Source organism: Natrix helvetica (genome assembly GCF_964273705.1).
Source record: "Natrix helvetica genome assembly, chromosome: 5".
NCBI classification, from domain to species: Eukaryota; Metazoa; Chordata; class Lepidosauria; order Squamata; family Natricidae; genus Natrix; species Natrix helvetica.
Genome location: NC_138551.1, coordinates 45,461,331 through 45,474,423, shown reverse-complemented (window position 1 = coordinate 45,474,423; position 13,093 = coordinate 45,461,331). Strand labels below are relative to the sequence as shown.

The window sequence follows — 13,093 nt, the reverse complement described above, 5'->3', positions numbered from 1 at the left end:
AATGACAGGCTCAAATTACCTTATTTTGGACAAAAAAAAGCTGTCATTGAGAATTTTCTTGGCAGCTACAGAGCATCAAACTACATTCATCTGTTGACAAATTTTACAGTATACAAGATTATAAAATGCAAGATGTCACTGAAGATTTATTCACACTTGGACTTCTTTCCCCAAAATCTAAGTGCAGTTAGTGACAAACATGATGAAAGGCTTCACCAAAACATTGTCATGATAGAAGAATGATATCACGGCAATTGGAATCCATAATTGCTGGCTGACTGTTGTTGGACATTGCAGCGAGATACATCAGACACTGAGTACAAATGAAAATCAGCAGCAAAACACTTTTAGTTTTGTTGAACTCAAATCGTGTGTGAAACTCGTGATTAAATGTAGTCATTAAAAGTTCATTTATATTTTTCAAGGATTCTGCATGATACAGTCATCCTGAAATTATATTTGTGTTCAATTTGAAAGTCTATCATAATCACTGAAAGGTTTTCAGGAAGTAAAACCTTTGGGGAAAAATGTCAATCAATAATTAAGCTCTTGATAGTTCATCCCAACAGAAAACAAGATTCTCTCACCATTTCCTTTATCAAGATTTACCTGAAAGATGATAGAAAAAAAGGATAGAAATTTGAGCAGCTAGTTTATCTCTCAAGTTGCTATAAGGCAGTCTTTTTTACTTATATACTCAAAGCTTCGGTATATCTGATGAGGAGGCTAATAATTTAGGAATATCTTACATGTCAGCATGTGAATCTGTCTTAGGTTCTGAATGTTGAATTACATACTATTACTTAAGTTAATATCTATTATGGTGTACTTTAAAATCAGGATAATTAAAAACAAAACTCTCATAAGAAACCTATAACATTTACATTTTATAATTTTGTAAAAAAAAACACCATTATTTTATCAATTGATCTAAAATGTTGAGGTGAAATATGATAGGCAACCCTCTCAGAATATACTTTTGAAACATTTATTTCCATTGCATTTATTCTTCCTGTTTACAGTCATAGCTATGTTGATCTATAACTCAAAATATTTATACCTATTAAATAATATTCCCAAGTATTTAATAAAATCAAAACAATAAACCAAATTAATTCCACAGATTTCTTTTTCGTCAATTGACATATTAGATTTACCCATTTGTGTAGCCAGAATAGTTACCATATTTCTGTAACATTGTCATAAATCTTTGTAATTATTTTTAATATTGATTTATGAAGCCTAAAGTTTCATCTGCATATAAGAGCAAATTATTTTCAATTTCTGTTTCATGGATACTTCAAATATTGCCAAATGGTTATATTAGGAATGCCAGTTCCCAACACAATTAAACATTAAAGTAGATAGCGGCATCCTTGACATATTATGTATCTCGTTTTTATTATAGGGGAAATAATTCTATTGTTCTAAAGGGACTCAAATAGTGATATTTTATCCAGGAAATAAATTGAATTGGAAACTAATATTACTTTGTAACTTACTCCCAAACCTTTATTTACACCTTATCCAATGTTTTTTCTACATTTACTGAGGCCGAAATGGCCATTTCATTTCTAACATATACATTCAAGGCTTCTATTATTTTATTTTCCTTTGATCAAAAAATGGATTGATGTTTAAAAAAATGCCACCAAGCATCTGGAGAATAGTTCCTTGCTGCCATTCTTGCTCTTCTGAGAAGTAATGTCAGCTTGAATGTTGAAGTATTGTTGAGGTCTATATGTGAAGTGACAGGAGTGCAACACATTATGGACTATCTCTCCCCTTCCCCCTCCCTTATTCTCTGTGAGCAACCTGCTCAGGGAAATGGGCTGGAAAATAAAGTGTATACACAGGAAAGATGATTGCTATATATATATCAAATGTAAGGGCTATATTGAATAGAAGAACTTTACTTTAAGAGTATTTTTAAGTTTCAAATTCTATTTCGTCCTGCAGTATGTCAACAACCGTTTCCTACAGATTTGCCTGTCTACAGCTCAGTCTACCTTTTGAATATTTTTAAACAGCAAGGACTGTATTTTTGATGGTTCATACAATATTTCCTCTCCAGTTCAGACCAAGAAAGACAAAGAGAGAAGCAGGATAGAACCAAAAAATTTAGAGGTTGCTTCCAATAAAAGCTGCATGCAGCTAGGAAGAGTCAAAGAACAGTTTCCAAAATAACAGATGGTCGAAAAATCATTTTGGCCCAAACCAAGAGCAAAAGTAGCAGCAACAGCATGTCTCTTAGATGGATATGCAGAAGTCATCTCCTCCACCCTGAGTGCAAGGATGGCTATCATTTTGTTCCTTAAGACGTATACAATAGTGGAACCAGGCCTCCAGAGGGAGATCCAGACTTTCAACCTCAAAGTCTTCCTTTAGAAAAGCTTTTCTTGATGCAAAGTTGAGCTGAGTTGGAGTCCAAGGACCATCATGATTGGCTCAGCTTGAGCTTCAGGACAATGAACTTTGCATAAAACCATATCCTCAGAACTAGATGGTCATTATTCTCATGAAAGAAAAAAATGTATTAGGGTGATTGGGTACAACATACAATTGTGTCTGTAAGTTTGAGAAAATAGATGTGGAAACTTCATAATTCAAATCTTTTGCAATTGCCATTCATAGAATTAAGACTGTATGTCAGATTACTTGATCAAAAGATTGTTCCTAGAAATAATGTATAGTTTACATTCAGAAGGTAGTTTCAGCTTTTACATGCTACCATAGTTACAATATATTTGTAAATTTTAGAAAAGCTGTATATGGTATAAAAATAACCATTTTTTAATAAATATGATTCAGTCTAATTCAATCTGATAGATGAACATTCTGAGCAAGAATATTCTTGGGTGGAACTATTAATTTCTTGGCCAGCTGCTAGCTCTTAAGCAAAAGGTACCGTATATCCTAATTTAGTCTGAGCATTAATATTGGCAGAATAACATAGATGCTAGATATTCTAAGGGATTCCCTGCAGAGCTTTCCTTTAGTTTAAAAAAAGGAAAATGCCTGCAGTATTTGTTTCCATGGCAATAACAAAATTACTTGCAATAAATATCCTTAAAAATCTGATTGATTAATATGTATAAACGAAATACTGCAAAGGAGAAGACATACTGTATCTTGTCTTAAGATGGGAAGCAATTATTCTACATTATTGTGTATAGAACTCTAAAGAAAAAGCCTGGTGTTGCTTAATTACTGTAATTTGTAATCAACATATAAAGTCATGTAACTTTGTATTTACTTGCACATTGAGAGTTAAACTCACATATTCAATTGCTTTTAGTTTTTGGAGAATAAATTAGGATAAATATTAAATGAAATGCCAGTTCAGAAGTCCTTTAAAATATGGGAAGGGTTACATTCATTATTTAAATATTTTTTAAAAGATGGTTGTTCAAAATATAGCAACCAGGACATTAATAATTGTTCAGAGCATTCATAAAGATCTAAAAGCAAACAAACACAGACAGGAAATGGAAACAGGACCACATCACAAAGGAAAATTACAGGCAGACAGCCTTGAATTGCAGAGCTGGTGTCAGGAAAAAAATCTCAGAATGAGCTGAGATTAGCAAAGGATGGTAATGAAAATGGCTTCTTTAGATTTGTTCAAAAGAAAAGGAAAAGACAAAAAGCAATATACCAGCTGCTCAATAAAGATAGCAAAATATGGGGGGGGGGGAGCCACTCAATATTTTATTTGATCATCATGTTCAAAGGAACAACAATTATGAGCTCCATCAGGAAATGTGAAAAAAAGGATAGATTAAAGATATAGTCAAGGAATGTCCTTTTACTTTGATTTGCATCCTATGGTACTGGAAGAACTAGCTGGTGATCTGGATAAAACCTTATCAAGTATCAAGTATCCTTGACGAATATTTTATCACAAGTTGGTGAATCCCCAAATGATTGGAAGAGGGCAAATGTCCCCTCTCTTCAAAGGAGAAGTGGACTCCAACAAATTGCAAAATATTTAGTCTGACATTGATACCTGGGAAGATTCTAGGGCCGTGATGGCGAACCTATGGCACGCGTGCCACAGGTAGCACATGGAGTCATTTGTTAGGGCATGTGAGGCTTTGCCCTGTCAGCTCCATCGCGCATGCACATGCTGGCCAGCTGACTTTGGCCTTCTTTTTAGGCCGTTTTTCACCTAAACTGACTTCTGATTTGACCGTTCGCCCAAATGGACTTCCAGTTTGCTCGTAGGGACGTTTTTCACTCTCCGGAGCCTTCAGGTTTGTCTGTAGAGCCAATTTTTGCCCTTCAGGAACCCTCAGGGAAGCCTCCTGAAGGCTCTGGATGGACCTACGAGCAAATGGACCTACGAGCAAACCGGAAGTTCATTGCTGAACCTCCGGTTTGCCCATAGGGCTGATTTTTCGCGCTCCAGAAGGTCTCCAGAGCGGGCGGAGGAGGCTGTTTTCGCCTTCTCCAGGCTCCTAGAAAGCCTCTGGAGCCTGGGGAGGGCAAAAAAAGCATGCCAAAAGTGGAGGGGGGAAGCACTGGTCGCACACATGCGCATAGGGGGGAAGCATACGCATGCATGTTGGGTTGAGCGCATAGCATTATGGGTGTGGCACGCCAGCGCACGACCCCTTCTGCGCTCTCCCCGCTTTTGGCACACGCGCCAAAAAAGGTTCGCCATCACTATTCTAGGGATTGATTCATCTAAAAAGTACCTCTTTAAAGAGATTGATTTAAAAGTACCTTGAAAACAATGCAGTATTTGATAGAAGTCAGTATGGATTTATCAAGGACAAATCTTGCCAGAGTGCTCTTACCTCATATTTTGTTTAGGTAACTTTCTCAATAGATGGTGAGAACATATTTCTTGACTTTAGCAAAAGATTTGGCACAGTAACCTCTGACATGATGGTTGGCAGGTTAGCTAACTGAGGGCTTGATGGCATGACAAGTGGATACACAGCTTGTAAAAGAACATTTATCAATTTTTTGGTCATAGTATCAACCCTTCATTATATTTTTCCAGAATTGTCATTAGTGACATATCATATGGGATTCAGAGAATGTTTATCATGTAGTGGATGATACAAACTTGGGTGGAATAGGTAATAGTAGATAAAATTAACATTCACAGAATCATAGGGTTGGAAGGAACCTTGGGGATCTTCTGCTCCACTTCCCTGTCCAAAGGCAGAAGTCCTTATAGCAATACCATCCTGGACTAATGATTGTCCAATGTTTTCTTGAAAACCTCCAGCAATGGGGCATCTGTAACTGTAGGAAACAAGCTGTTCTGTTGGTTGATTGTTGTCACTGTCAGGAAATTCCTCCTTGTTCCCAGATTGGATTTCCCTCTTATAAGCTTCAATATATGGCTTCTTGTCCTCACCTCAAGTGCTAGGGAGAATAAATCAATCCCCATTTTCCTGTGACAGTTCTTTAAGTATTGGAAGACTCGTATGTGGGGTCCCCTACAGCGTCTCTTCATCACACTAAACATGCCTAGTTCTCTTAGCCATTCATCATACAGTTTAGCCTCCAGATCTCTTATAATTTCTGTTGCTCTTCTCTGCACTCTTTCTAGAGCCTCTGTGTCTTTTTTTGTATTGGGATGACCAGAACTTGATGCAGTATTCTAATTGTATCTCATTATTGCATTACAGAGTGCTACTTCACTTATCTTGATCTTGATGCTATCTTTCTATTGATGCAGCCTGGGATCACATAGGTTTTTTTTTGCAGCTACAGCACACTGCTGACTCATATTTAAATGGTGTTTTACCAGAACGACCTAGACCCTATCATAGGCACTATTGTTGTAGTTGTACTGCTATCCTATACTTGTGCATCTGGTGTTTCCTGCCCAACTGCACGACCTTACATTTCTCACCACTGAACTACATCTTGTTGAATAGAGACCAGTGCTCCAAGTCTTTCAAGATTTTTCTAAAGATTCTTTTCTTGCATCTCATCTTCTGAAGTGTTAGCAATTCCCTCTAGCTTTGTGTTATCTGCAAATTTGATGAGCTCCCCTTCAGTCCCCTCATATAGGTCATTTATGAAGATGTTGAAGAGGCCTGGACCAAGACAGAACCTTGGGGTACCCCAATCTGTGCTTTCCTTCATGGACATGTAGTTCCATTGAGGAGTACATGCTGAGTGTGATTGGTCAGCCCACTGCAAAGCCATCTGGTGGTGATACTGTCTAACATTGTTCTCCCTTGGGGTTGATTAAATTTTATAATTCATTGACTTATGGTAACCTGACAAACTCCTAATGTGTAAGTATAATCTTTATTGTCATTAAATACAACAAAATTGGTTTAACCTCACTGGTGCAAAATTATAACAGAAATGAAAAAAGAAAGAAAAAGAAAAAAAAACCTAGCGTGTGCATGGAGTGATTGTGGTTGTATTTAAAAGTCTCACAGCCCAATGATAGAAATTATCTTTAAACCTGTTTGTTTGGCTGGCTATACTTTGATGTCTTCTGCCTGATGGTAGGAGTGCAAAGAGACACTGACCAGGGTGTGAATCATCTCTGAGTATCTTCCTTACTCTGCTAAAGCAGTGAGATCTGGCTATGTCATCCAGTGGTGTCAGAGGGCAACCAATGGTTTCTTGTGCCAAATTGATCACTCTCTGTAGTGCCTTCCTGTCCACAGCTGTTAAACCAGCATACCATACTGTAATACAATATGTGAGGACACTTTCTATGGTGGAATGATAGAAAGAGGTCATCAGCCGTTGTTCCACCTGATTTTTTCGCAGGACTCTGTAACTGAAATCCCATAGAAGAAGTTACATTGATAGCTAACATTTCTTTGTTGTAAAGTATACAAGTTTAGAAATTTGTTTTTTGATAAATTTTATGGATTTCCAGTCTATCAATGTGAACTTAGTGTTTCTCGTTATTCCCAAAGCTATGACACAAAAAATACATAAAAGTTGTAGAAAAAGTTTCCAATTGAATATTAGAAAATAAAACTTCCTAACATTAAGAACAATTTGACGATGGATGGGTTCAAGCAAGGTTTGGATACTGTGTGATGCTTTAATTTGGATTCTTGCATTGAGCAGATGTTTGGCTCAGAAGTGCAAATGTCGCTTTCTACTCTGTTATTTAAGTTGAGGATGTTCATTTTTCAGACCAGTTCAGAGTGTCTGCTGGATCCTCAGCAAGCTCAAGCTTTTGACCAGATCTGTGGTCTATATCGTGGAACATCAAGGGTAATGAAATTTTGCATTTTCCTTTTAATACAAACTGGATCAAACTCTATCATGCTTTCAGACATTATACTGTATATTTGAAATATCAGAGCCATGGTGGCGCAGTGGTTCAAATGCAGTACTGCACTACTCACACCAGAAGTTCGATTCTAAGCGGCTCAGGGTTGACTCAGCCTTCCAAGGTCGGTAAAATGAGGACCCAAATTGTTGGGAGAAGCAATAAGCTGACTCTGTAAATCGCTTAGAGAGGACTGTAAAGCACTGTGAAGTGGTATATAAGCTTAAGTGCTCTTGCTTTTGCTATCATAAAGATCGTTGTTGTCATTGTGTTTGTCTTGGATGGAAAATAAACAAGGCATGGATATAAAAAAACACACTGAAAGAAATCAATGTCCTATCAAGTTCTAAATCTTATTTAGACCGATGAAATGTTTATTTGATGCCTATAAGCAGGAAATGAAGTAAGCGTAATTGTTTTGCCTTGCTCAAGGGTGTCAAACTCAAGGCCCTCGGGCTGGATCCAGCCCACGGGGTGCTTAGATCTGGCCTGTGGAGCCACCCTGGAAATGTTGAGGGATTGGCCTGGGGTGCCCCTGCAGTGAAAACAAGTTCCGTTTTTGCTGGCAGAGGATTGCAAGAGGCCTTTGCAGTCAGAAACTGAGCTTCGGAGCCCGTTTTCGCTGGCAGAGTGCTGAGTCCACCACAGGCACCCTCAACATGAGTGACATTGAGCAGGCCACGCCCACTCTGGCCACACCCACCCCGGCCACGTGAGGTCAAGCGTAACCCTGATATGGCCCTCAATGAAATCGAGCTTGTCACCCCTGGCCTTGCTTATTTTCAATAGCAGCTACCATTGCAAAGCATACAGAAGCTCTGTGAGAGAAGATGAAAAATTTATCTGTCTCTATTTTCTTTAAACATTGCTTGATTTTTTTTCAACTTTACCATAATTCATTTAACTATTTTTTCCCAAGCTAAACAGCCCTAGATAAATTATCTTTTCCCAGGGGAAGGTTTTTCCAGCATCTTGACCCATTTTGACTGTGTTCTTCCATGCCTTTTGATGCACAATAATATTTTAAATAAAACATTCAATTGTTCTGCATCAGACAGACACTCATTGGTAGAATGTCTGAAGTTTCCTTCAGGAATGGTTCATACTTTCCTGAAGTATATACAATATTTACATTTTTATTATTTAAACACTCTTTGTTTTCAAAAAGTTATCTTTGTCTTTTCCAGTTAAAACTATTGTTCACATCTGACTTCTACTAGTTTTCCTACATACGTGTAATTTACATGCACGTTTATTGTGATATAGCCAAGAATGTTTTAAGGCAATTGGTTAGAAAAATGCAGAAGTTATTGTTTGTGATTTTAATGAAAAATCAGGCAATATATAATGCCATATATAATGCCTGAATATGTTGATCTTTCCTCTTTGAAATAATTTGTTTCTGCACTGCCTATATAAACTTATCGTTTACAATAGCAATGTTGCATAAATATATATATGTATATATTTCTTTTATTTTGTAGCTAGCACTTTTGACTGAATTGTCTCGAGATCATGGTGGTGAAAAACATGGTTTTGTCCAAGTCTCCCAAGGGGATTCTGCCCTGAATAGTGTCTTCCAAAATGAGACTTTTCAGCTTCACCTCAATCCTCCTCCTCTTCTAGAAGACTAATCATTGAGTATCAAGCATTATGAAAAAATACTTCCAGTGTTTGCTGGTGGATCCAAAGTAAAAGGTAGCAGTACGTATCTTATAAATAACTGCAACAATGCAATCTTTGTGAGAACCAGCTGTTTTGAAGCTTAACAAAACAGAACATCAGTGTCAAGCATACTAGTCCTCATGTCCAGTGGATTTTTCTGGAAGCTATACTCTGCTCTATGAAGCCTATACTTTTTTCATTTAAATGCAAAGTGAAGAATGGAACTTTACATTTATTATAAAGGCTACAATGCAAGACAGAACTGGCAGTACGTTTATGAGATTGCTTTCTCTAATGTGTTTCTTCTGCTCTCAGTTGCTTCTGAAAATCTGTTAGCTCCTCCAGTTGCAGCTCAGGAGATGTTGCTGTGACAGATGCTATTCCTTGGAAATTTAACATACTAACATCATAAATGAGAAAATCTGTTAATGAAGCACATTGGAACATACCACTTGGCCAACTAGATATTTGATGCCAGTTTGTGTCTCTTCTGAGTGCTTTCATGAGTGCCACCTTTTCCACAGAGAGTTTACTGTTTCCAGTGTACCAAAAGAAATCAGCACATTACTCATTTATGATGGCTGCTCTCTTGCTGCCAAGTTGCATGGAAAAGATACCTTCTTCTATTATATATTGTCAGATTCCTGAACCTTAGCCATTTATCTTTATGAATTCACTAAAGGATCACAGTGTTGTTGTTTTTCCTCCTTATCTTTGCCACAGACAAAAAATGAACAATCTGGTACAGGAATATATTTTTGAAAATGAATGTTTATGATCCCTGTAAATGATATTTAATAACCTTCTGTCTTTCCATTAGTTTACTGTTTGACAGCTTTACTTTATTTGTTCAAGAGATTTCCAGTTTCCATATGTGTAGACGGGAGCAAGTATAAATTAAACGATATATAAAAACCGGAATTATTATGCACATTTAGACTAGACTATTTCATGGCTGAATTTATTATTTTTTGTTCATTTATCATTTTGTCAGAAAGTTGTTATCTCATATTTGTATATATTTCCATGTGATCAAAATATCTGTTGCTACCCACTTCCAAATTACCTGTCTTCTATAGTTAGAGGCTATCAAAAATTATGAATTTATGTACTAACTAAATGCTCTGCCAATACAGGTAGTCCTTGATTAGGACCACAATTGAGCCCAAAATTTACTAAATTTTGCTAAACGTTGCTAAGTGAAACATTTGTTAAGCAAGTTTGTCCCATTTAACGACTTTTCTTGCCACAGTTGTTAAGTGAATCATTGCAATTGTTAAGTTAATAATGTAGCTGTTAAGTGAATCTGGATTCCGCTGGATTGACTTTTGTAACCTTGTCAGAAGGTTACAAAAATGGGATCACATGACCCTGGGACACTGCAATTGTCATAAACATGAACCACTTGCCAAGCATCTGAATTTTGATCATGGGACTGTGGGGATGTTGCCATGGTCATAAGTGTCAAAAATGGTCATAACTCTTTTTTTCAGTGCCATTGTAACTTTGAACAGTAAATGAACTGTTTTAAATAGAGGACTACCTGTGTTCCTGCTTAAAAAAATATCTGGTCTATAGCTTGTTACATAAAGAAAAGAACAATGGGTTAAGAAACATTGCAAAGTTATTTTGTACTTCCAGTAATCTTAAGGAAGTAAATATAATCTTAATTGTCATTGTACTTAAATACAACAAAATTGGTACATTTTTAGCAGCCAAACACAAACATATTAATGCTTTTAGAATTATTGGAATGAGTGTATTCCTATTTCTTAGTCTTTTTTATTTGGTTTATGTGGACAATGTTGTATGAACTGTTTACCATAAACATAGTACCTCCTTCAGTAACTGCACAGATAACTCTTTTGGATTCACATTGTTACTGAAATAGGCAAAGATTACCTACTAATCCAGAATTCCTTGATCCCTGTGTGGATGAAATAACCCAGGGGTGTCCAAACTTGGGAACTTTAAGACTTGTGGACTTTAAGACTTGTGGACTTAAGACTTGTGGACATGCTGGCTGGGGAATTCTGGGAGTTGACGTCCACAAGTCTTAAAGTTCTCAAGTTTGGACACCCCTGAAATAACCCCACTGAGGAATGCATTGATCAAGCTACATAATTCAGACATTACCTAGATTTTGCAATGCTTTGTAATCAATTTAAGATAATTCAGAATACAGAAAGTCCTTGACTTACAACCATTCCTTTAGCGACAGTTTGAAATTACAGTGGCACGGAAAAAAAATGACCAGCTACTGATCTTTGCACTTAACACTGTTGCAGCATCCCCACAGTCAAGTGATCAAAATTTGGGTGCTTGGCAACGGACACGTATTTACAATGGTTGCAGAGCCCTGGGTCATTGATTGCCATTTGCGACTTTCCCAGCTGGGAAAGTCAAGAAGGTCAATAGAGAAAACCGAGTTTGCTTAATGATCACATGATTCACTTAACAGCAGTGATTTGTTTAATAACCATGGCAAAGAGAGGTGGCTGATTTACTTTACATATTTAGCTTATATGAAAGAAAGGAAGGTATCTGAAGACATTTAAAACACGTTACTTTTTCATTTTCACATGCATAAATGAATGGTCAAAATTTTCATTAGTTGCTATTTTAATGGGAAAAAAAACTGTCATATCCATGTTTTCAACATTGTTTTTATTTTATTTACAATCAGAAACCAAAAAGAAAAGAACATAATACTAGAGTTATCAACCAATAAAAGAAAAAGTATGATATGCCAAACAGAAAATATTGTTTAAAAAATTCTGCTTGCCATATTTTACAAAGCATAATCAGAGCTAGAAAAGTTCTTAAAAAGATCAACCAGGAGTGTTAACAGTTCTTCAGATGAAAGAAATGAATGCTGGAGTTTTGATAAATAATGTATAGTTTGGAAAAGATTTTCCCCCTTTTCCACTAAACATTCTTAATGAGTAGAATGATAAAATATTCAGAAGACACAAAGGAAACCCTTAATCATATAGTTTAATTATGGAATCTGCTGCCACGAGATATGGTGATGGCTATTAAAGTCAATGATTAGTCATAATAATTAACAGAATAGAGTTATCAGTGCTACTTGATGTGCATATGTTGTCTCTGAGATCAGAAACAGTATATTTCTAATATTTAAGTTGGTGAGAAACAACAGTGAGAATTAATATGCTCATGTTTTGCCTTTAGACTTCCCAAGAAACTTCTACATAACGTTTACAGTATATTAAACAAAAGGTTGAGATCCAACAGTAGAAAATAGTTGTGAATATATTAATATATTACTAGTTCTTTTTATTTTATATGTACCTCTCACAATGGGATGAGAATCACTCTGCATCTACAATTCACGCTGATCTTCCATGCAATAAGCTTTGAGGCCATTTGCAGTTTCAGTTCTATGCTATGTATTAGTGTATACTATTCTACAGCATACTGAAACACTCTAATAATTTTGATTTTATACGAAGAATAATCTGAGTTCTACATCGAAGATGTGATTCAGAAATTGTGTTGCCATTTAATGTTTGTAGCCCAAACAGTTTCTTACATTTTGTCTTGCTATTCTCTAAAATAGGTTTTTTAAATAAATTAAGTGATTTGTTTAGTAACCCTAAAAAATCAATATCTTGCAAAGCATTAATGAAAAAGCTTATTTCAGCTTTACATCTCCAAAGTGCCCAGATTTGATTAGAGTTGGGCAGTATACAAACTCTCTTTGGTGAATTTTATAACAGGAGTATATTGCAAGGCAAATATTAATATTAATCTTTATTTAAAGTGAAGATTCAGTGAAGGGACTCATCTGTCTTGTTTTACTTTAAATAATGTGAGTAGTGGGAGGAAAAGGTTCTACTCTCAAGCTTCTCAGAGTTTTATTAATTACGGTTTTCAATTAGTGACTTTCCATATTTGGCAAGTAAATTAAAATATCCGACATATTGAAACTTCTATAAAAGTTGAACATTGAAAGATTTTATAAAAATAAATATTGGTAGCAATAGAAGGATATTAATCTACAACTATTATCCCTTGGGCTTGTAGCAAAGAAATGTTTAACATTTCTTAAAGCATTTAGGCCTTGTTTAGACCATGGAAGTGAATTTTGATTATAAGAATCTTCAAGTAAAATCAACTTTATACCGTTAT

At 36.0% G+C, this 13,093-nt stretch overlaps 1 protein-coding gene across 2 annotated transcripts in view; it reads left to right on the top strand.

Moving 5' to 3' along the window:
- Positions 1-9,866, top strand: part of VPS8 (VPS8 subunit of CORVET complex) — a 99,285-nt gene extending 89,419 nt beyond the window's left edge. For both annotated transcript variants that reach the window (XM_081955372.1, XM_081955371.1), the window contains exons 45-46: positions 7,135-7,215; positions 8,758-9,866. In XM_081955372.1, the coding sequence (XP_081811498.1) occupies positions 7,135-7,215; positions 8,758-8,907 (231 nt within the window). In that variant the 3' untranslated portion in view covers positions 8,908-9,866. The remainder of the gene's footprint in view (positions 1-7,134; positions 7,216-8,757) is intronic.
- Positions 9,867-13,093: the final 3,227 nt, after the last annotated feature.